Source organism: Peromyscus californicus, unplaced genomic scaffold, assembly GCF_007827085.1.
Source record: "Peromyscus californicus insignis strain IS unplaced genomic scaffold, ASM782708v3 Scaffold_5__1_contigs__length_169319896, whole genome shotgun sequence".
In the NCBI taxonomy this organism is placed as follows: Eukaryota; Metazoa; Chordata; class Mammalia; order Rodentia; family Cricetidae; genus Peromyscus; species Peromyscus californicus.
Genome location: NW_026294573.1, coordinates 134705855 through 134731893, shown reverse-complemented (window position 1 = coordinate 134731893; position 26039 = coordinate 134705855). Strand labels below are relative to the sequence as shown.

Genomic DNA, 26039 nt, shown 5'->3' with positions numbered 1-26039 from the left:
GGAAATGGAATTCAGTGTCTAAAAATAATGTCTCAAGTATGGCTATTCATAGTCAATACTACTCAAGATTATCCTAATAAGTTTTATATGTTTCATGCATCTGGTTTTAAAGGACAAGAGATTAATGCTACTAATTCCATAAATCTACCGTTCTGTGAGATGAGGGTTACCAACAAAGAATCTGACTGGGTACATTGGCAACAGTGTAAGATTGAGAAACCTGGAGTGCTAATTAATATCTCCAAAGGAGATGTCATTGATTGGAGCCCTTAACTCCAAGTGAGACTATTTCCCTTGAGGGGAGCCGTAAGGTAGATTTATGGAATTAGTAGTATTATTTTTTATTAAAAATTTCTCCCTTTTCTAATGGGAAATTTCCTTTTATTTCCTTTCCTTCCCTCTCCCTCTTCTCTATTGAGAAAGGTCTTTTTCCTTTATTTACTTCCTGTCCCAGAAGCCATTTTATTTCTATCTTTAAAAATTATGCAGTTACCGCTTTTTATTTTGACAAGCATTTAGCAACTGTACATTTTGTTGCTCCTGAGATGGGGAGTTTAAATTCCCCACGACCCTGCTGATCCTGGAGTCTTCTTACCCTGAGAGCACTTCCTCCATTTCTTAAGAAGATCTGCTCCTCTGTCCTTCTTTAGATCCTTTTCCTTCTTCGAGCCACATATTGGGCACCAATTGTAACTGTTTGTCACAGCACAGGTGTGTGGGTTCATGCAACTCCATGGAAGGAAGACTCAGAGGCATCTTAAGAATGAATACAGCCTCTCATGGCTACAGAGGTGTCCAGCCTCGAAGGACTGAAGCATTATCCCTTTGCCTAGGGCATTTTTATTTCTCTCTAATTACAGTTTAGTCAGCTAATTTCAATACCTTTAAAGCAACCTGATAGGAGCTTCCATAGATACAATACCCAGTGCAAATTATTTGATTTATCAGGTACCACAGTTTTTAGGGGTTTCCTAAACCAAGTTTTGCATAGGCCTTTGATCGTTGTCCTTACTCTCAGACAAGATTCACATAGGTTGATAAAAGAAATAAAAGGTAAGAGAAACAAAAGGTGTGGCTAAACAAAGGAAGGATTAGGGCTAGGTGCTACTCTTTGAAGCCAGACCAGGAGCTCAGCAGGAATGCACTATGCAGGTAGATCTCTAAATTTCAGGCTGATCAGTGCCATATAGTGGGACCTTGTGTGGTGATATATTGTGTGCCCCAATAAAGCTTACCTGGGGATCAGAGGACAGAGCCAGCCACTAAATTAGACATAGAGGTCGGGCAGTGGTGACACACACCTTTAATCCTATCACTTGGGTGGCAGAGATTCATCTGGATCTCTGTGAGTTCAAGACCACACCAGGCTACATGAGAGAAACAGAGCCAGGCAGTGGTGACACATGCCTTTAATCCCAGGAAGTAATATGGCAGGACACAGAAAGTATCCATAAGGGGTGAGGAAACAGGAACTCGCTCTCTTTAGACTGAAGATTTCATAGAGGTAAGAATGTGTGGCTGGCTTACTCTGCTTCTCTGATCTTTCAGCTTTCACCCCAATATCTGGCTCTGGGTTTTCTATTAATAAGACCATTTAGCAATTTGTGTTATACCTTGTCTCAAAAAGGGCAGCAGCAAGGAGTGGAAGTTGTGGGGCTGAAGAGGTGTCTCAGTGGTTAACAGCACTGGTTACTCTTCCAGAGGGCCCAGGCCCAATTCCCAGTATAGACATCTCAGCTAACAATGATCTTTTAGTCTGATATCTTCTAGCCTCTGCAGGTACCCCATTCACATGGTAAACAGTCACACATGAAGGCAAAACACTTGTATACATAAAATAAAGTTAAAATAACACAGAGACATTTATATACATCTCAGAAAGAGAACAGGCAAATTGGAACTGTTCTTAGGCCAACTAGGTCCTAGGGGTTGATTTGACACCCTTCAAAGCATTCTACAGATCCTACAGATGTAAGATCCTACAGTTGATAGAATGCTGTTCTAGCATACCAGGGGCCCTGGTTTGGTCTTCAGCACCTAACCTGGAGTAGTAGCTACAGTCTTAGAATCCTAGCCACTCCAGAGGTAGAAACAGGAGTATCAGAAACTCAAAGTCATGTTCATCCTCAACAAGCACCCAGTCCTTCTGGGCTTCAGAAGACCTCTCAAAAAACAAAAACATCCTACAACTCAAGTGAGTCTTCTGTCATCTTGATCAAGAGGCTATGGAAGTCCAGTGTACATTCTGAAAAGAGGAGGATGAACACAGTGGGGGATATACATATATATCCTCTGTACTTCCAGGGAGTCACATGGTCAGCAAGACCTTGAGCCATCCTAGCAGATGGTACAACTGGCAGGGGAAAACGACAGGAGCCAGGGGCTCCTCCTCTATCCCTAAGAGTAGCTCCTGAGGAAACTTGGCTGATTTTAACAATTGAAAAAAGTAAATAAATAAAGGTCATTTGGGGGGGGATATGTATGATCTTAAATATCCAGCCAAAAAGTAAAACAACTAGTGAAGACGCAGCACAATCAACAAAGGTATACTAGATTCTCTAAAAGGACAAATAAACTTTTAAGCTCTTCCATTCAACCCTGAATGTGGACTAGGGACAGACCAGATAAGAAAATCACAGTCGACTGAAAGATGGCAGAAGTTGGGACCAAGTCAGTGTTGCTCGTGTGTCTCGGTAACATTTGCCAGTCACCCACTGCAGAAGCAGTTTTCAGAAAATTGGTAACTGATGAAAATGTTCCAGATAATTGGAGGACAAACAGTGCAGCTACATCCACCTATGAAGTGGGGAAGCCCCCTGACTATCTTGGGCAGAGCTGCATGAGAAAACATGGCATCCCCATGAATTACGTTGCACGGCAGATTACAAGAGAAGACTTTGCCACATTTGATTATATACTATGTGTGGATGAAAGCAATCTGAGAGATTTGAATAGAAGAAGTAATCAGGTTAAAAACTGCAAAGCTAAAATTGAGTTACTTGGGAGCTGTGATCCACAGAAACAACTCATTATTGAAGATCCCTATTATGGCAATGATTCTGACTTCGAAGTGGTGTACCAGCAATGCCTCGGGTGTTGCAAGGTCTTCCTGGAGAAGACTCACTAGATGGTCCTGCCCACCACCATTGGTCAACTCACTCACCAGAGCCATGCCCAAGGGTGGTGGCAGTCCTTAGCCCCATGCCCCACCTGTCTTTTCATCTGACTTACTGTCATCTTTAAAATAACTGTAGGTGGAAATTATGAATATGTTCAGAAGGATAAAAATATTTGAGTAAGACAGTTTGTGGTGTGGCTAAGCATTCTTAGACTAACTGAACCTCTCACCTTGTCCTAATTACAAAATAGTGAAACAAGCAAATATGGAACAAAATAGAACCCAATAAAGGAAGAATGACCTATAAAGTCCAGATCAGCCTCTGAGCTCAGCCAGCCTTAGTAGTCTGATCTAAGTAGAGTATGTGCATGGGCATCTCCCAGTGATGCCATTTGCTTGCCTTATACCTCTGTCCTAGACTCTTGTGACAATAACTCCATCCATATCAGCCTTCCATTTAACATTGGAAGAGTTTAAACTCAGACACTGAAGGCATTTAAATATTTGAAAGAGGAGAAGCTGGATGTGATAATGCAGGCCTGCAATTCCAGCAGGCCACTATGGGCTATACAGTGGAGATGGGAGCAACAGATTGATAAAATGAGCATTTTTACTCTTACTTGGATTTTGTCTGGTGTTTTTAAGCTTTGTTCCTATTTTGCCTCAATAGTGGTATATTTGTAGTGTTCTTTCATCAGCATTTTAAAAAGTTAACAGGCAAGCATAAGTAATTTTAGTGCATTTTCAGAAAAATGACCTCAAATTCATAAGGGTATATGTCAGAAAAGAATGTGAGTTAAACTGGGAAGTTAACAAATACAACTGAAATAGATATCTGGTGTCTGCCTGCTTTCTTATTGACAAATGAAAAAAAAATAGCTAAAACAGTGCCTCCATGTGCCTTTTTATTTGGTCTGATTTTAAGTTTGTGTACTTATTCTCAGTGTTAGAAAGTAAAATGATGAAAAATATAAGCACATTGCTGTGAAAAAAAAGAAAGAAAATCGCAGCCACTGAAGCACTTTCCTTGGAAGTGTCTCCTTTCTTATTCTCTGCTTGCCACTATCCACTGTCCATTCCTCATTTTGGACCACACTAAACCTAGAAATGCCCACAGAAGCCAGGTATCAGCTAATATCAGTAGTCATAGGATGTTAGATCAGACTTAGAGATGAGAAGCAATTGGCCATAAAGGGACAAAGAGAGCCTAGAATAATCTGCAATATTCCTACTTTCCCAAACCAGAAGGTTGTAACCTTTCAGCTCCGTAGATTCTTTAACACAGGTGTGGCTGCCCCCTCACCCACAACTTTAGTTCACACGCATGAGCCACTTAGAAAAACAAGACTAGTAAATAAATCTTTATGACATGGAACTCAGACTACCCCCGAGAAATGGATAAACATACAGAGCAGACTACACTCAAGTGAAGACAATTACCTGTAATTGGGAAGCCACATCCTATAGCAGAAACAACCATTTCAGAATCAGTTTGCATCTCAACTGTGAGATAACAGCAAACCTTTGCAGCATGACCTTGCAGGACCAGAATGAAGGCAATGATCAAGCACACTACTATCTTTCCAGGTACTCTTTAATTACAAGTACCTTTCGATTTCCTGACTGTAACTCCTATTTAGGCCAACTTGTCTGGACCCTCCTGCCTCTGCCTCTTGAGTGCTGGGGTTACAGGCTTGTGCCATCATGGACAGCTCCTCCTACCCAGTTCTTACTCTGTATAAACCTAAAGCTCATATCAGTATCCCAAAGATGAACTCAGAGTCACAGAATCCCTTTATTGCTTCCTCTTATCAAATGTGATAACACACTGAATAAACCTCTGTTTTTTTAATCAGGCCTAACCTCCTTACTGGGGATATTAGTGACAGGCATTTGAGCCTAGAGGCGCTGACTTTGCCTTAAAAACTGCAATTACATGAGTGTACCCCTAAACAGTAAAATGGGAGTAAGTTTGGTAATAATCCACCAACAGCAACCAGACTGGTCTCAAAGTACACTGACTCTACAAATGAATCCAAACAAGACTTTTCCTAAATCTACCATCACTTTTATATTATTAATATGAACATTCTTCTAGTTTAAGATAGGCATTGGTAAGCACTGAAAAGTATTTTAAATAAGGAGAAATTACAGCTTAAATATGGGCATCATAATGTTCAATAGTAAATGCTTATTAATTAAAACTGTTCTTAAAAATTACTAGTAATGAAATTTTAATAACTTGTACAATATTAACATTGAGTACAATTAATTTGCTAATAAATTTAGTATACTAAATGACCTTACATCAAGTAATTTAGTTATTCCTATTTATGGCATGAGATTTTTTGTTTGTTTGTTTGTTTTTTGTTTTTGGAGACAGGGTTTCTCTGTACAGTTTTGGTGCCTATCCTGGATCTTATTCTGTAGACCAAGCTGGCCTTGAACTCACAGAGATCCCCTGTGATCCCTGGCTCTGCCTCCCGAGTGTTATGATTAAAGGCAAGTGCCACCACCACCCAGCTGAGATAATATTTTAAGACTAAGAATTAGAGTAGGGTTGGAGAGAGGAGAAAAAGTGTCTAATTAATTTCTGGGAATTAAACTCAGTCTGAAAGTAACATGTGAGCTCTGGAAATCATGGTAGTGTCCAGGGCATTAATACTGGATTCTCCCATGGTTTGTAGGACTAGCCTTTCCACTATGAAAATCAAGAGTCTTCATTGTAAATGTAACCAACCATCTTATTAAATAAGAAACACAGAACCAATGCGAAGAAGAAAGCCAAGAGATCAGAGCTAAGAGCCTTACCCATCTGCTGCAGCTAACCGCTTGAGCCAAAGACACCTACTTCCTGAGTGTTTGTCTTTATATAGACTTTCTGTTCTGCCTTCTCATTGGTTGTAAACCCAAATACATGACCGTCTCATCACTGCCTGTTTGTACAGACCTCCAGATCTTCTATGGTTGGTATTGAGATTAAAGGCGTGTGTCTCCAATGCTGGCTGTATCCTTGACCACACAGAGATCTACCTAGTTCTGCCTACCAAGTGCTGGGATTAAAGGCGCGCGCCATGAATGCCCAGCTCTGCTATGGCTTGCTATTAGCTCTGACCCCCAGGCAACTTTATTGACATACAAATAAAAGCACATTTCAGTACAAATAAAATATCACCATATTTCTCCTTTTCTATTTTAATAAAAAGGAAAAAGGAAAAAGGTTATAACTAACATAAGAAAGACTATATACAAAAGTACAATAACTATATACAATATATACAAGTAATAAATACCTAAACAATGTCTAGTCCATTTGTATTTGACAAATTCAGAGAAAATAATTCCATTATCTATCCTATTTTGGTAAGTCCAAAATGTACCTAATTCACTTTCTATCCTAACTAGTCTTCAACTATAACTAACTAATCTTCAACTATAACTAACTAATCTTCAACTCCCTCAGAGACCCAAGAAGGAAATAATATTAGCTAACAAAAATAAAAACAGGAAGTGCATGCAAGCAACTTCCAAAAAATTTGTGAGTTGACAGAAACAGCCAGCTGCCTGAACAGTCACCTGAGGTTTCTCTGTAGTGTTGGGGCATCATCTTCAGCCTATAGGCTTAGCATATCTGACAGACTCATTTGTGAAGTAGGATGTACACAAGGTCAACAGTTCAACCTCACATTGGGTGAGAGCAGTCCATGTACCAGAAACACCTGAATTCTGCTAGTGTAATGTCATGATTCAGGATATTAAATTCTGGAAATTGTTGATGGTTTTTGAATTCAGCTGTTCATTCTTCTTGGCTGTGTATAAATGGCTTCATCTCAGCATCCCATTCTTCTCCACATCCCTCTATTAAATGCCAGTCTACTATTGAGAGGCGTGAGCTTAGTTACTCTTCAAGAACAACTGTTTCAGCTGCTGTTCCATTGCACATCAGAAGCCATCAGCACACTGCCTGTTCAGCTGCCTTCGAAGAAAAGGGCACTGTACCTTTTCCGAATTGCGAAGGCCACTTCAGGGATGGTGCCATATTGTTCTGGCCTCAGAAGATGCCTTTTGATAAAGCCATAACCACACTTGTTTTGGCAAGAATCAGTAGTCCTTTGTTTCATGTCCTGTCTGTCCTGTTTGTCAACAGTTGATTCGAGGATACTTTGTTGTCCAGTGGCTAACTTTTGCCACAATGAAAGTTAACTCCATATGCAGTTTCTTCAATGCCCATATTTTCTCTGAAGTAGATTGGTACTGCCAGGAGCCGACATGTCTCATAGTCATAACAAAAAAGAAAAATTTTCTAAGTGATTAAAACATTTTAAATGCCATATTCTGTAGATCTTTGAAGGGTTTGAAGATGACCTGTCTATCTAAAATATATCTGCTCAATTTTTAAAACATATCTAACATGACTACAAGTTCTAATATAATGTCTAACTACTAACTTTCATTTCTTTATATCCTAATAGTTGGTAATAATAACATTCAAGGATCAGAAAATCGCATTACATTTTTAAATGAACGGTATAAGTACAATTAGAAATATACATATAGCATTTTCTAACAATATCAATTTCAATATATATAATTTGTGTACAATATAAAACAATCCAATCCAATGTAAAGTATTTAAAACTAGTAATTGTCTTTTTCTTTTCTTTTCTTTCTTTTTTTTAAAAAAAAAAAACCAAGAACCTTAAATCTAATCTCCATTGCTTAGCCTTTTTTCTAACCCTTGACAACAACTTGTAACCAACCAAATAAAATATCACCATACTTCATTCTATAATCTATTAAAAAAGAAAGTCAGAATTAAATGAAACTTCATTTACAGGTGGGGAAAAAAGTGTCCCAGAGAATACAAATGACTTTTGTAAGGCCATAAAGGGAACCGGAGAAGCTGGGACTGGGAAAAAATAAAACCTTCACACAGGCGTCCATTAACCTTCAGTGGTGCCGGGTTGCCTGCAATGAATCAGTCCACTTTCCTCCCATTTGGAGGAGGTCTTCTTCACTGACATCAGGAACTTGTTAAGACAGTCTATAGTTTTAATAACCCTCTCTGCCTCCATTTGCTTATCTATTATAGGGCCTCTGCCAATTAACAGTTATTTGAATGGTAACTTCAATGATTCATACAATACAGGACCACGATTCTGCTTTGGCTCAGGAAAGTTTTTGCTTTCTTTTTATTTCAAATTGGAGATGGAGCTCTGTGCATATTTGTGCTCTAAATTATACTCCCAGGCTATTTTTTTAAAAAAATTGTTATTCTACAGAGCATGGTGGCTCACAACTATAATTCCAATGCTGGGAGGCTGTTGCAAAAAAAATCAAGAGTTCAAAGCCCACCTGGCTACACAGTGATATCAAGACATAAAACATCCAGGCTTGGTGATACATACCTGTACTCCAGCACTCAGGAGGTTGAGGTAAGACTGCTATAAGTTCAAGCTTAGTCTGGGCTACATATTGAATACCAAGCCAGGTACGGCAATAGGCCAGCTATGAATATATTGTGGGATCCTATATCAAAAAACTAAAACTAACTAAGTAAATAAAAGTAATTTTTTTAAAAGGCTGGTGGTATAGTTCAGTTGTTAGAATGATTGCCAAGTAACCACAAACCTTGGGTTTGATGTCCAGTATCACATAAACCTAGCCTGATGCTGCACCCAGAAGTTCAAGGTCATCCTTAGCTACATACCACATTTGAGCCCAGCCTGGGAAACATGAGATCTTGTCTCAAAATAAATAAAAGACTGGGGATTTAGCTCAGTAGATAAACCATGTACTGAACAAGTGTGAGGACCAGACTTCAGATCCTCAGTACCCACATCAAAGGAGAGTGAACATGATGGCCTGTAATCTCCCTGCTCAGGAGGTACAGAGAGGAAATTCTCAGGCTAGACTGGTTATCTCAGTGTTTCTATTGCTATAAAGAGACACTACGACCATAGCAACTCTTATAAAGGAAAACATTTAGTTGGGGGTTGGCTTACAGTTCAGAGGTTTACTCCATTTTCATGGCAGGAAGCATGGCAGCATGCAGGCAGACGTGGTGCTGGGAAAGTAACGGAGAGTTCTATATCCAGATCTGAAGGCAGCAGAAAGAGAGTGATACTGGCCTGGCTTGAGCATCTGAAACCTCAAAGCAAGTTGCTAGTGACACACTTCCTCCGACAAGGCCACACCTACTCCAACAAGGCCACACCTACTCTAACAAGGCCACACCTCCTAATAGTATCCCTCCCTAAGAGTCTATGGGGGCCATTTTTATTCAAACCACCACATTGGCCTACTTGGTAAGCTCCTGGTTCAACAAGAGATTCTGCCACACTAAATAAAGTAGCCCTTCTGCTTCAGTCTCCAGGAGTGGCTGGGATTACAGGAGAGCACACCATGCTCAACTTTGATGTTCTGAGTCTAGATCCTATCTTAAGGATCCTGAGTTTGGATTTTTTCAGGGTTTGGCATTATGTTAAGATGTTTCTTTTCCTATGGCAGGTATCATCTGGCAAACAACAACAATAGTATTCGTTTTACTTCAAACTATGTGGATCACCATGAGTATATGAAAGGAAACTCCTTAAGTTCATACATTGGCACACTTTAAAAGAATGAAAATAGAGCTGTCAAGAAGATTCAGCCAGTAGAAGCACTTACCACAAAGCCTGATGACCAGAGCTCAATCCCTGGGACCCACAGGGTAGAATGAAAGAAATAACACCCATTAGTTGACCTCTGACCTCCATTCACTGTGGCAAGGGTACAACACCACCTACATACACAATAAATGGATATAATAAAAAATTTAAAAGAATGAAAGTAGTTTTCCAGCAAACTTCCAGTCTATTGTCATTGTAAACTGTCTGAGAGGAGTGCATGCCTGTAATCCCAGTATTCAGAATGTGGAAGCAGGAGGATCAGGTATTCAAGGTCATCCATGACTATAGAGTTCAAAACCAGCCTTACATACATGAGATCCTGACTCAAAAAAAGTAAAAAAGTAGATAGGTAGGTAGGTAGGTAGATAGATAGATAGACAGACAGACAGATAGATAGTTTGGACTGAAGGTATAGCTTAGTTTCAGACACTGGAATTTAACCTCATGATGTGAGATTTTACTGCCCACATGCCTGGCTTTCATTATAGAAAATAACTGTCTTTCTCTTGGGCATCTTACCTTGTGATAATTCTGACAATGTTTTGACACTTTTTAAAATTTGGTTTTGCTCTGTGCTATCTCAGTGGGTATAACTTACTAACAATCACACAGACTGCAGCTTACACACAAATACTCTTTTAGAGGATCTGGAACCTTTAAAATGGAGGTGAATAACGTAATTGAAGTAATAAGTGAAATGAAGCACAACCCACAGAGATCACAGATGTCGACATCAATTAATTATATCTATGTTAGTAATCACACCTACTCTGTAAATGTTAAAGGACTAAACAATTCAACTATAGACTGCTTTGTTGTTGTTGACAGGTCCTTGCTTGATACTCTGGTCCAGTCGTGAACTCATGTGTATTCTAAACTGGCCTCCAATTTGCAGTAGTTCTTCCTGTTTCTTGAGTGCTTCCTGGGACTACAGGTAACACCATTAGACTGGAAGCTAAAGATTGTACTAAGTTTTATAATTGGTCTAGAGTCACCCAATACTACATTCTATAAAACAGAATAGTCTTTCTGTTGGATTGAGCAAAAGGGACTGAAGGAATAGATAGAAGAAGGTTGAGGGTACAGAACCAAACAACAAAGGAGAACTGGTTTCAAAGTTACTTCCATACCTGGTGAGGACAGTGAGAGGAACAGTGGGAGATACCTGAGTAAGAGCAGGCCACTTCAGGTCACTATTCTCATAAGCAGGCCTAGTCATTCTACTGAGAATTGAAATTGGCCTGTTTGGGAATTTTGGCTTTCTCCTTCTCTCCTGATTTCTTGGAATGTTGGGTAACATCTTAATTTTAATTTTATTTTTAGTAGAAGTAACTTCATTTTGATTTTCAGTTGAGTCTAATGGAGCCTGCATCAGAGTGCAGTGGTTTAGTTCTTTAAAAATTGCCTCACCAAGCATGGTAGCTCACACCTGTAGTCCTACTACTTCGGAGCTGAGGCAGGAAGACTGCCACATGTTCAAGGCCAGCCTTGGCTACAGAGTAAGAGCCTGCTTCAAAAATAAATAAATAAACAATTATTAAATTATAAATTATTTATTCAGGGGCTCAGAAACCACTACTCTTAGTTAAGAGCTACTGACAGGTTGTGACTTGGCGCGGGGGGGGGGGGGGGGGGGGGGGGGGGGGGGGGGGGGGGGGGGGGGTCAGTTTTTCTTAGCAGAATGACCTGTGTTAGGTTGGTCATGCTACAATAGAAGGCTACAACCATGCACATAGCAAAGCACTAATTAGATTTAGTGTGTATTGATGAAATTATTAAGGCCACTCCACATAGTTAAAAGGAGATTTATTTAATGGCGTAACTTACAAATAAAGGGATAGGTAGGTCGCGGGATCTGGGGAAGGTGTATCGCAGTCCAGCGGTGTTCTCTGGAGCTCTGCTCGGTCCACCTCCACCGTTCAGGGTCCTGGAACAGAGAGAGCGCTGGCCCATCCAGATCTCCAGTCTCCAAGCGCCTCCCTTGGCCCCGCCTTGTAGGTGTGACAGTTGCCGAAGTCTCAATGGGGGTGGGAACTTCCAGATCAAAGCTGGAATGGCTACCCACTAAAAGTGTGTTATAGAAAACAAAAAGAGAGGGCAGGAATTGGGGAAAGAACTCGAGGGAGTGGAGGTAGATACAAGAAGGTTGGGAGGAGGAGGAGGAGGAAAAGATGTGAACAAAACATATGAATATGTGAAATTCTCATAGAATTAATAAAATATATAAAATAATTAATAAAACAATGGCTTAATAATTTTAAATTAATAATAAATAAAAGGCTTTGAGGATATAGCTCAGAGATAGAACATTTGTCAAATATGTCCTGGGTCAATTCCCAGTATCCTTTCCCTTTGGTAGTTAATCTTGATTATATTAGTTACTTTTTTGTTGTTATGGCAAAATACCTGACAAAAACAACTTACAAAAAATAGATAATTCTTTCCCACCCCTCAAAATAATGTTAATGAAGATACAGTGCATTTATATATGCTTGTAATTCTAGCACTTGGGAGGTCTGAGCAAGAGGATTAGAAATTCAATTCCAGCCTAGGTCACAAAACAAAACAAAAATCAGTAAAGTACATGTTGATAGGAATTCCAACTACACCCCCATGGTCACACATGCCCCGGCAGGACAAATAGTCGTTTCTGCCTAGTCATTTCCCGGTCATACATTCTGAGTAGCCCATGCCCTATGTGCTGTGTGGTCACGTAACCGCACGTCACGTCGTAACCATGTGATCCATGCTCATGTGTGGAGTAGCCACGTGGGCCCATGTGCGCAGGTGCAAGCTGGCCCTTAAAAAGGCAGGCCTCATGTACCCCTGCCCCCTTCTCCAACATGTGTCCTTCAGCAGGCCTGATCACATCTATCCCTTTCTCCTTGTCTTAATAAAACTCTTGTTAGTGGATTCTGTTGTGTTTCATGACTTTTCCTCACAGGGTAAGAGCGCCGCTAAAATCCATCATATCTTACTATTTATAAATACATATGAGTCTGTGTATGTATATTAGGGTGTATACATTGATATACAGTATATACTAGGTAAATTATCTATGTGTTGTTACATGCAGCTCTGAGTCACTTATCAAGGGGGATACATTCTGAGGAATGAATTGCTGATAATAAGATCATTGTGTAGTACACTTACCTGGGCCTCATACCATAGTTGCTCATTCAATGTGGTTTTTGGTATTTCTGCCTGTGTTACTGGAGACTAAACCCAGGGCCTTGAACTCAGTAGACAAGTTCTCTATCACTGAACTACCTCTGCAGTACTTTTTATTTGGAAAAAAAGGTTTCAATAAGTTGCCTGGGATAGCATAGAAAATACAATTCCTCTGCTTCCACCTCCCAGTAAGTTTGAGAATGCAGACATGAAACATCAAGGTTTCCTGTGGTCTCTTAACACAATCTGTACTCGATCTTAACCAAAAAGCTATAATCCACACAATAAGCATTGTTGTTCACCTTCCATGGCATGTTGCTCTGCAGTAAGTTCTTTCTATAAGTATATTCTAAATTGATAATAAACTGGAACTAATGGCTTATATTTATAATCTCATGACTGGTGAGGATGAAGCAGGAGAATAGCTGCAAGTTCCAGGCCAGCCTTTGCAGCAGAGAAAAACCCTGCTAAAAAAATCAATGATAAGCATCATAATATAATGAAAGAGAAATAAACCTATCCCAGACTGAAAATGAAGAAATGGGACTATATGGTACTTAGTCTAAGCAGAAGAAAGACCTTTGTGAGAGAAAGTGGTCAGATGTAGCAAACTAGTCACTGAATGATTCTAAGAAGTATTTCCTGGGCTTGGGCATGTGCTTGCTTAGCATATAGGAGGCCCTAGGATTTCTACCCATTTACATACGTGTACATACACTCATACTCACACCTCACTTCATATCTGTGATAATACAGCACACAATTTGCTTTGAAATGGCTCAGGTGTCTAGGGTTTGTTTTGCTTCTGCAGAGGGGATATGAGGCCCAGATCCAGTGTATGCCAGGCAAGCACTCTGCCACTTAACTATAACTCCACTCCACTGCTACCATAGTATAGAAGATGGAGAATAACTGTTCTTTGAGAAATAAACAGTCTTCTATTTGTTGAAGAATATTCCTTCATATTATGTGAAGATGTGTCACTATGATTGGTTTAATAAAGAGCTGAATGGCCAGTACATAGACAGCATGAGGTTAGGCAGGACTTCTGAGGACAGAGAGGTCTCAGGGAAGAAAAAAGGCAGAGTCCCCAGCCAGATGCAGAGGGAGCAAGATTGCAGGAGGATAGGTAAAAGTCACGAGTCACATGGCTGAACATAGATGAATAGAAATGGGCTAATTTAAATTATAAGAGCTAGTTAAAAACAAGCCTATGCTATAGACAGAGCTTTCATAACTAGTAAGTCTCCATGTCATTTTTGTGAGCTGGTGGTCCAAAGTAAAATCTGGCTACAAATGGCTCTGAGGTCCAGCCGCATATATCCACATAAGGCCTGAGAAAGCTTTAGAAAAAAAGTTCAGAACACAGAGTCAAATGTGGCTTTCTGGTGACTATGGTCTCATGTAGGCTTGGTGGCATACAGAGACACAGCTAATGGCCACTGCCTGTGGGCTAGAGCCAGCCACCAGTGCTGTGTGCTAAGCTGAGCTCCACGGTTGCTGACATAGCAGTTTAAGATTTGTCTCATGTGATCAGAAAATGATGCAGATGCTCAATAGAGACATAACTAGATTAGAAAAAACAAACAAACAAAAACCTCTAACAGGTTACAGTGTGTAGGCTAAAAAAGAAAAAAAAGGTATAGACAGTCATAGAAAAAATAAGTACTTTGTAAATAATAAGATAAAAATCTTTAAGTAGAGAATAAAATAATACAAAAAGGATAAGCCATGTACAAATGCAAAATACATAGAGTCCAGATCCTAGATGGCGTCTTGCTAACTTTAAATTGTTTGATTGCTAGTGAGTGAACAATAACTGCTGAGAGATATTGGATTGTGAAAACTGCTAAATTAAACCAACCTGTGTATCTTTAAAATGTCTTAACTTCAAAATGGAAATAAAAAATGTTTCCTTGGGGGAAGAGGTTATGCTTTTGGTTCCACAGAAAACAAACAGCTGTGGATTCATTCCAGGTTGATAGAGATCAGATTTGATCAGGGGTAAACCCCTGGAAGTCCTAGCTATAGATATAAAGAAATAAACCTAAAAATAACTACAAGACAGGGGATGTATATTTTACCTATTCAAACATAAAATAAAAAAATCATCTTTGGCTGGTTTGTGTATAAAGCACAGTTTATACTTGTGTTAATACATATGTTACCTTTGAAAGTTTGTGTGTTTTTAGAGCAAGGGGACCAGATACCAATGAAAACATGTGACCCAGATGATCCAGCCTCTCAGAGAGCCTCTGTTGCTGTTTCTCAGAGTTCTGCATCCAGAACAGCTTCAAGGCTGTTGGCTGAGATGGTTCAACCTCACAGACTATTCTAGTCAGGACTGCAGATAAGCCTTGCATTTTCCCATGGCACAAAGACTGTATAACAAATGTTACAAATAACTCTCCCAGGACTTGACTATCATCCTAATTTTCTCAGGGACCCCAAAGATGCCATTGCCCCCAGACAGCAGGAAGCAGTCTAGAGAACATGATGCCCATTCACAAAAGGTCATTCAGTGGATTATGGATGTTTGTCATCATTTAGGGGGTTGGTTACAAACTTTTATTGGTCATGGTCAAGGAGAAAACTAAACAAATGAGATTATATTTAATCTCTTTCTGAAGGGAAAAGGGGGGATATACTCATAGAAATAATGGGATGAAAAGGTGGATTATTGAGTCTACTTTTGAACAACCACTAGTCTCAAATATTTTACATTGGTATGGAGTTTTGTATTTTGATACATATTATTTAAGGTTCTTTTGTTTTATTGTATACATGTTTCTACTCTTATTTAAGATATTGTACCTATGCAGCCCATTTAAAAATGTAATGTAAAGTTTTAGTCCTCAAAAACTCTTTAGGATAATAAAGAAATATGGGTTAATAGTTAGTCATCTATAACAATCAAGCTTATAGTCAGGTATGTTTTCAAGGTATACAGAGATATATTTTAAATAGATTGGTGATCTTCAAATACTTCAAAGACCTACAGAATATAACATTTAAAATATTATAATAACATAAGGCTTTTCACAACATTGAGACATATCTGCTTCTGACAGCACCAATTTACTTCAAAAAAAGATGATAGTCATCAAAGAACCTCCATATGGAGTTTGCTTTCTTTATGGCAAAAGCTAACAGTTCAGTCAAGAAAATGCACTTGCCTTGACTGCTGACAATATGCTGTCCAAACTGGACAAACAGGACAAAAAGAAATTGACTTGACTGCTGAAATTTGCCACGACAGGGTAGGATAGTCCTTCAAAACTTCTTGCTTCACAGAAAGGTCTCTCAGATACTGTAGACCTGTAGGCCAAAGATAGATGCCCCCAATGTTACAAAGGGACTTTATGTGACTGTCTAGACAGCCACATAAAGTCATTTCTTAGTTTTGGAAGATGTTTGTTCTGCACCTCCTCTTTACTCAGGTAATCCTATATCCTTCTCAGGTCTCTGATGGCATTGAATATTAGATAGTTATAGTTACAGCTTCTCTTAGTCATGATAGAAAGTAAGGTGTAAAATTTTGGACTCATCAAGAAAGGATAGATAATGGAGTATTTTCTCTAAATTTGCCAAATACAAATGAACTGGACATTGTGAATGTACTTCTTACCTGATAATTGTTCTTATTGTTTATAGTTTTATTATGTTAGAGTTAAAACCTTTCCTTTTTATTTAGACAAAAAGGAGAAAAATGTTGTGGAATATTCCTTTACACTGTGTGAAGATGTATCACTATGATGGATTTAATAAAGAGCAGAATGGTCAATAGCTAGGCAGGAAGAGGTTAGGCAGGACTTATGAGGACAGACAGGTCTCAGGGAAGAGAAAAGCACAGAGAGCAAGACATGCAGGAGGAGAGATAAAAGCATGAGCCACATAGCAGCACATAGATGAATAGAAATGGATTAATTTAAATTATAAAAGCTTGTTACAAACAAACCTAAGATAGAGGCAGAGTTTCATAATTAATAATAAGTCTCTGTGTCATTTTTGTGAGCTGGCAGCCCAAAGAAAAATCCAGCTACATCTATTCAAGTAGCTATAGCTGTCAATGATATTCCTTCTTCATCATTAGAAAACTGATATTATATAAGAGCCCATTTTCATTCTTTACAAGTCTTTGTCTCTGTGTAATTGTAGCACTCAAAGAAAATTTTACTAGGTATTTGAACATATGTGTACTTATATTTCTTATTTCAAAATAAACTTATCAAATGTACCATCTCAATCATTTATAAATTCCATATTATACATATATTAAACACAGACACATTGCTATGCAAGTCACTCTACCATCCATTTCCAGAATAGTTTTATCACAAATTAAAATTCTGTACCCAGCTAGCCATGGTGCTCTTGCTTTTAATCTTGGAACTCAGGAGGGAAGGGCAGGAGGATTTCTGTGAGTTCAAGGCCAGCCTTGTATACATAGTAAACTTCAGGACAGTCATAACTATATAGTGAGACTTTGTCTCAAAAACAAAACAAAACAAAACAAAACCAGGGCCGGAGAGATGGCTCAGCAGTTAAGAGCACTGGCTGTTCTTCCAGAGGTCCTGAGTTCAATTACCAGCAACCACATGGTGGCTCACAACCATCTGTAATGAAATCTGGTGCCCCCTTCTGGCCTGCAAGCATGCATGTAGGCAGACCACTGTATACATAACAAACAAACAAACAAACAAATAAATAAATCTAAAAAAAACAAAAATCTGTACCCATTGCACAATAAACCCTCAATTCTTTGTTTCCCAGCTCTTGAAAATAGTCATTTTGACATGGGGATGGCCCTAATGGCCAACTGTGAGCCACGGCTGTCTCTTTTGTTATGAGAGTTGTGCCCAATTAGAAGAAATCCTAGTGAATAAATTGTAACAAAAACATATTTTCAGCAGACCTAATCTCTAATTATCATAGAGGTGCAGACTTTTCCTTCCTAAAGCTTCTACCAAATCTGGTTAGTATACATTACACATCCTTGAGATCTATTAGCTAAATTCTGCTTTGTGTAGCTTAATATTTCCTAAGCAAGCATATTGATCCATTATAATATCAATTTCGTACTCTCAGTTTCACTGTGTCAACAATTCCTCAACAATATCGCTGCTTACGTGACAACCTGAATAATGATATCAATAGATAAGCTAACATGGAAGAAGGTACAGTGGCGTGTGCGCCAATGCTTGGGGGATGGAGGTAGGAGGAACAGGAGTTCAAGGTCAATCTTGGCTTTTCCTAGCTTTTCACTTGGCAGGTATCCAAGTGTCAAGGCTCTCTTTCTTGTTTGAAGAAGTGAGAAGACCAAGGAAAGATGTGGGGATCAAGGACTCGCTGTGCTTCTGTCTTCTCTACACTGGAATTTGTTACCTACAACAGGAATTGTTGGAGTGCTAAGATCACAGATCTGTGCTACCATGTCTGTTTTCACATGGGCTCTGGAGATTCTAACTCAGATACCCGTGAAGCATACATGTCACCCACTGAACCATATCCCCAGCCATGTATGGCTAAGTTAGTTGAAGAAAAACTTTATTAGTTTTAAATGAAATGAATATAAATGATTTAGCAACTGTTACATTGGATTCTTGTCTATCAATATATGTATTTTAAATGGGAACAGGTTCCTTTATTCAATATTTCTGACCTAATCTTTAGTATCATATTGGAGTAATTCTTTATTTCACTCTTGAACATAAATTTTTACCACTCAACCTTTATTTTAAAAGTAGCTTATAATTACATAAAAGGGTCAGAATATCTACCAAAAGTATAAATTAATTCTCTTAATCTTTCAAATGATTCTTTAGTTTGTTCCTTTTCATGTAATATTTTATTAATTCTTTGAGAGTTTCATACAATTTATTTTCATCATATTCACCCCCAACTTCTCCCACATCTACCCTACTTATCCTTTAAAAAAACATCCCATGAACTCCAATTTGTTTGAGACACAGTACCACTGTGAAGCCTGGACTGTCCTGATTAACTTTAACCTTAAGACATCTACCTGCTTCTGCCTCATGAGTGTTGGGATTAAAGATCAGAGTTTCTATTAACAGATGGCATCTGATACATGAAGCAAGAAGCAAGATGGATAATAAAGTGTGACTGGTCATAGTAATAAGTCCTTTAATCCCAGAGCTCACAAGGCAGAGGCAGGTAAATCTCTATAGATTTCAGGTTAGCCTGGTCTGTAGTAGAAATTATCAAAAGTTGACAGAATTGTCACAGAAAGAAAGTCTACAAGGGATAAACCCAGCTGCCTAAAGTTTTCACCAGGTCTAAATGAAGGAGTAATAGCTAATTTTAAAAGACCATTTAAATACACTAATATATGTTATGCATAATTTGCTGCAAAATTTATGCATGCTTGTATTACAAACTTCAGGATTCACATTCTACAATAAGACTTCTCATTAAATCTTTATTGTCAATATAAAGTCTCAGATTGAAGAGCAATTCTAATTTAATTATAATCTTATCATAAATAATAAAGTAACATTGACATTGAGAACTGCAGAGACTGGAAGGTGGGAAGAGAGACCAGGAGGAGGTGGGAAAATGAATGCTGTCAACTTACAGAGTGGGAGGCAAGAGAGGTGATGCTCCGTAAAGCAGGAAAGGTTGCTTATGTAGATATTTATAAAGATAATACTGGTAGGTCAGGCATCAAGCTCAAGCCTACAATCCCAGCACTTGGGAGGTTAAGGCAGGGTTGCCATGAGCTCAAGGTCAGTGTGAGATACTTAGTGAGTTCTAGGCCAGCTATAGCTGCAGAATGAGAACATGAATAAATAAAGAAGGATATGATAGAAGCAGGAAATTCAAAAGAATAAAAATTAGAGAGCAGCAATATGAACTAAATGAACAGTCTCTACATCAATTGTGGATGAGAATGCTAAATTTTGAAGATGATAATCAGTACATGGCCTTTGTTCATTTTCTGTTGCTATATCAGAACACTTGGGTAACATATATGAAAGAGGATTATTTAGCATTGAGATTAAGGTATGTCAGAAAACAGACAGACACATTTGTGACTTTCTATAATGCCAGAATTTATTCAGTAACAACAAATTCCAAAACTATTTCTATTTTGATTTTGATTTTATTTTATTTGAAACAGTGTCTCACTGTGTAGTTTCATCTAGCTCAGAAGTCAGAGATCTGCCTGCTTCTGCATCTCAAGTGCTAGGATTAAAGTATGTGCCATCACACCTGGCTATTTTGTTTTCTTTTAATTCACCACATGTTCCCAATTTCACTTTATGTCCATAGCTACTGTCAAGCACAAATGTTTTTATTCCAATTTTAAATACTAATATTAACTCTCCAACATGCTATAATTTCAACACTCTATAACACAATGATAACTATGTTACAGTATGAGTAAGAAAGGATTAAAGAAGCCTTGGGATTCAAAGGGGTCTTACCGGAGTAAGGAGGTAAGTACATGTTGTAGGATATTTGTACACTGTGTGAAAAAGTATTCCTGTGATTGGTGTAATAAAAAGCTGAACGGCCAATAGCTAGGCAGGAAGTATAGGTGGGACTTCCAGGTACAGAAAGAGGAAATAGCAGGAGATAATATAGATGTAGAAAGACACCAATGAGATCTGGAGGGAGTTGGACATACAAAATGAAAGAAAGGTAAAAAGCCACAAGGCAAACTGTGGATTAAAATAAATGGGTTAATTTAAGTTGTAAGAGCTAGTGGGACAAACCTAAGCTAAGGCCAAGCTTTCATAATAAGAAGTCACTATGTCATCATTTGGGAGCTGGCAGCCCAAAGAAAAATCAGACTACAAGAACTGGTATAAATGTGAAGATAGTCTGGTCTATATGTTTATTTTTGAGATAGGGGATTTATGATATAACTCTGGCTGACCTGAAACTCACTATGTAGACCAGCCTGACCTTAAACACATAAAGGCCTGCCTCTGCCTCTGCCTCCTGAGTGTTGGAATTGAACACATGCAGCACCACACCTGGCCTGTTTTTAAGTCTTGCACTATATATTTGTTAGTATGATTATAAAAGATGGGTACTCACAATTGCTTTGTACAGTCCTGTATCTATTTTTAATTGCTACAAACAAAATGTGTCCATGTTTGATGGCCATTAAAGGGAGGAGCACTGTAACACACTGTTCAGAGATGGATGTACAGGCAGTTCGATGAAGGTTGGGATTCTAGGTTGCTAACGTGTTGCTAGATGCATTATTTAGAGAGGTATATGTGTGCATACAACATGTAGGTAAGGCTCTCAAGACAGTAAGTACAATATTAGAAAGGAGTATGCGTAGCTGGAGCTATCTCCAGTCCCAACCGGGCCGGCAGCCAATCAGACTCAAACACACAGATGTTTATATTATTTAAACTGTTTGGCCTATTGGCTCAAGCTTCTTGCTATCTAGTTCTTATATCTTAAATTAACCCATTTCTATTAATCTATACATTGCCACATGGCTCGTGGCTTACCGGCACTTTACATCTCACTTCTCATGGCAGTGGCTGGCAGTGTCTCCTCACTCAGCCTTCCACTTCCCACATTCTCCTCTCTCCTTATCCCGCCTACACTATACTAAGCTGGCTTTGGAGATGGAATTGGCTCACTCCTTCTCTATACACAAGCATATTGTTAAAAAAAATGTTGAAAGATTTTTCTGTCCAATATCAGAAGAGCCCTCTGGTGTGGGACAGAGCAAAACCAATATTTTTATTTAAAGCAAGTTGATTATAAATGTGATCTCTTTCTAAAGAAGAAAAGGGGATAGTATAGATATAGACAGGATGAAAGGGTAGATTATTGAACCTACTTTTAAAGAATAACAACTTGTTTAAAAATGTTTTACATTGCTATGGATTTTAGTTTATTGATACAAGTTTAAACTTAATATTGTTATACTGTATGTATATTTCTACTCTTATTTGAGGTATTATGTTTATGTAACTCATTTAAAATTGTAATGAATAATTAAGAAATACAGATTAATAATTAGTTTTCTATGATAGTCAAACTTGTAGCCATGTTAGTTAAGTTTTCTAGGTATACATAGATATATTTCAGATTGATAGATAATCTTCAAACACTTCAAAGACCTACAGAATATGGCATTTAAAGTGTTTTAAAAACTTAGACTTTCTGTACAGTGAGACACATCTGCTCCTGGCAGCACTGATTTACTTCAGAGAGGAGGATGGGCATTGAAAATACTCTATATGGAGTTTATATTCTTGGCAAAAATAGTCATTTGGGCAAGAAACTGTTCTTGCCTGGATTGCTTGATCGACTGGACATGCAGGACCCATAGAAAGGTGACCACTGAACTTTGCTTGGCAAAATGGTCCTTAGGTTCCTGCTTTGCAAAAGAAACTGCCAGACATTCTACAGGACACAGAGAAAAGTGACTGAGAGACTCTAGGCCTGTGGGCTAAAGACAGGTGCCCTAACTTTACAGAGGAACTTTGGATGACTGTCCAGGCTGCCAGCTGTCTCTGTGTATTCTCACAAGACTCCCAAAAGTTGCTTATGTCCTTCTCCCATTTCTCAGGTAATATTACATTCTTCTGAGGGTTTTGATGTAGTTGAAGACTAGATAGTTATAATTACTTAGTCATAATAAAAGATAAGATAAATATGAAACCTTAGACTCACAAATATAAGATAGATAGAATATCTTCTTTAATTTTGCCAAATACAAATAGACTAGATAGAATAAATAGACTAGATATTATAACTGTAATTCTTGCTTGATAACTGTTTGTTATATGTAATTTACTATGTGAAAGTTAAAACCTTCCTTTTTGAAAAAAAAGGAAAGGGGAAGTGCTGTGGGATGTTCTCTATGTTCTGAATGTGTTGCTCTGATTGGTTAATAAATAAAGTGCTGATTGGCCAGTAGCCAGGCAGGAAGTATAGGCAGGACAAAGAGAGAGGAGAATGCTGGGAAGTAGAAGGCTGAGTAAGGAGACCCGCCAGCTGCCGCCATGAGAAGTAACATGTAAGATACCAGTAAGCCACAAGCCATGTGGCAAGGTATAGATTTATAGAAATGGGTTAATTTAAGATGTAGGATCTAGCTAGCAAGAAGCCTGAGCCACTAGGCCAAACAGTTTAAGTAATGTAAGTCTCTGTGTGCTTACTTGGCTGTGGGACTGGCGGGTGAGAGAGATTTGTCCTGACCATGTGCCAAGCAGGACCAGGAAAACTTCAGCTACAAGTATGTGCATAAGTCCAAACCAAGTGAAGTCCTATATTGTGGTATTTTATTTGTACTAAAATGTGATTTTAATTGTATGTCAATAAATAAAGTTGCACAGGGGTCAGAACTATTAGAGCCATAGCAGGAGTGTGGTGGTGGTGGTGCATGCCTTCAATCCCAGCACTTGGTAGACAGAGCTAGGTAGATCTCTGTGTATAAAAGGATATAGCCAGCATTGGAGACACATGCCTTTAATCTCAATCAAAACCATAGAAGACTTGGAAGTCTCTACAGACAGGCAGTGACAAGGCAGTCATGTGATTGGGTTTACAACCAATGAGAAGGCTGAACAGAAAGACTATAAAGACAAACACACAGGAAGTAGCCCCCTTTCAGAGAGCTCTTTTGGCTGAAGAGGATCGCTGAAGCAGGAAGGGTGAGGCTCTTAGCTCTGACCTCTTGGCTTTCTTCTCTGAATCGGCTCTGTGTTTCTTATTTAATAAGATGGAAAAGGGGAAGTGCTGTGGGATGGTCTGTATGTCAAGTGTATTACTGATTGGTCAATAAATAAATTACTGATTGGCCAGTGGCCAGGCAAGAAATATAGGCGGGACAAAGAGAAGAATAAAGCTGGGAAGTGGAAGGCTGAGTCAGAGAGACACTGCCATCCTCCACGATGACAAACAGCATGTGAAGATGCCGGTAAGCCACGAGCCATGTGGCAAGGTATAGATTAATGGAAATGGATTAATTTAAGCTATAAGAACAGTTAGCAAGAAGCCATATAAGTCTCTGTTGGTCGGGTCTGAGTGTCTGTGGGACTGGCAGGTGAGAGAGATTTGTCCTGACTGTGGGCCAGGCAGGAAAACTCTAGCAACAGTCTGTAGATGTAACCAATGGTCTTATTAAATAAGAAACACAGAGCCGATTCAGAGAAGAAAGCCAAGAGGTCAGAGCTAAGAGCCTCACCCTTCCTGATTCAGGGATCCTCTTCAGTCAAGAGAGCTCTCCAAAAGGGACCTACTTCCTGTGTGTATGTCTTTATATACTCTAGCTGTTCTGCCTTCTCATTGGTTGTAAACCCAAACATGTGACTGCCTCATCACTGCCTGTATGTACCGCGCTCCAGGTCCTTAAAGGCGTGCGCCACCGCCGCCACGCACTTGCTATGGCTCTAATAGCTCTGACCCCCAGGCAACTTTATTTATTAACATACAATTAAAATCACATTTCAGTACAAGTAAAATACCACCACATTTCCCCTTTTCTATTTTAATAAAAAGGAAAAAAAAGAAAAAGGTTATAACTAACAAAAGAAAAACTATATACAAGAGTACAATAACTATATACAATATATACAAGTAATAAATGTCTAAACAGTGTCTAGTCTGTTTGTATTTGACAAATTCAGAGAAAATAATTTCATTATCTATCCTATGTTGTTAAGTCCAAAATGTATCTAATTCACTTTCTATCCTAATTAATCTTCAACTATAACTAACTAACCTTCAACTATACCTAACTAATCTTCAACTCCCACAGAGACCCAAGAAGGAAATAATATTAGCTAACAAAAATAAAAACAGGAAACGCATACAAGCAACTTCCAAAAAAAATTTGTGAGTTGACAGAAACAGCCAGCTGCCTGGACAGTCACCTGAGATTTCTCCGCAGTGCTGGGGCATCATCCTCAGCCTATAGGCTTAGCATATCTGACAGACTCATTTGTGAAGTAGGATGTACACAAGGTCAACAGTTCAACCTCACATTGGGTGAGAGCAGTTCATGTACCAGAAACACCTGAATTCCACTAGTGTCATGTCATGATTCAGGATATTAAATTCTGGAAATTGTTGATGGTTTTTTAATTCAACTGTCCATTCTTCTTGGCTGTGTATATATGGCTTCATCTCAGCATCCCATTCTTCTCCACATCCCTCTATCAAATGCCAGTCTACTATTGAGAGGCATGAGCTTACTCTTCAAGAATAACTGTTTCAGCTGCTGTTCCATTGCACATCAGAAGCCATCGGCCCACTGCCTGTTCAGCTGCCTACGAAGAAAAGGGCACTGTACCTTTTCCGAATTGCGAAGGCCACTTCAGGGATGGTGCCATATTGTCCTGGCCTCAGAAGATGCCTTTTGATAAAGCCATAACCACACTTGTTTTGGCAAGAATCAGTAGTCCTTTGTTTCATGTCCTGTCTGTCCATTTTGTCAGTAGTTGATTCGAGGATACTTTGTTGTCCAGTGGCTAACTTTTGCCACAATGAAAGTTAACTCCATATGCAGTTTCTTCAATGCCCATATTTTCTCTGAAGTAGATTGGTACTGCCAGGAGTCGACATGGCTCATAATCATAACAAAAATGAAAAATTTTCTAAGTGATTAAAACATTTTAAATACCATATTCTGTAGTTCTCTAAAGGGTTTGAAGATGACCCTGTCTAAAATATATCTGCTCAATTTTTAAAACATATCTAATATGACTACAAGTTCTATTGTAATGTCTAACTACTAACTTTCATTTCTTTATATCCTAATAGTTGTTAATAATAACCTTCAAGGATCAGAAAATTGCATTGTTAAATAAACGGTATAAGTACAATTAGAAACATACATATAGCATTTTCTAACAATATCAATTTCAATATATATATTTTGTATACAATATAAAACAATCCAATCCAATGTAAAGTATTTAAAACTAGTCATTGTCTTTTTCTTCTTCTTTCTTTCTTTCTCTCTTTTTTTTAAACAAGAACCTTAAATCTAATCTCTTTTGCTTAGCCTTTTTCCTAACCCTTGACAACAACTTGTAACCAACCCCCCTAAACAATGAAAATTATCCCAGACC

The 26039-nt window shown here is 38.6% G+C and overlaps 1 protein-coding gene across 1 annotated transcript; it reads left to right on the top strand.

Annotated features, from left to right (window-relative positions):
• Nucleotides 1-2650: 2650 nt before the first annotated feature.
• LOC128097539 (low molecular weight phosphotyrosine protein phosphatase-like) lies at nucleotides 2651-3171 on the top strand. The gene has a single exon (XM_052718132.1). It carries the CDS (start codon nucleotides 2651-2653, stop codon nucleotides 3125-3127), a length of 477 nt encoding a protein of 158 aa, XP_052574092.1. The 3' UTR covers nucleotides 3128-3171.
• Nucleotides 3172-26039: the final 22868 nt, after the last annotated feature.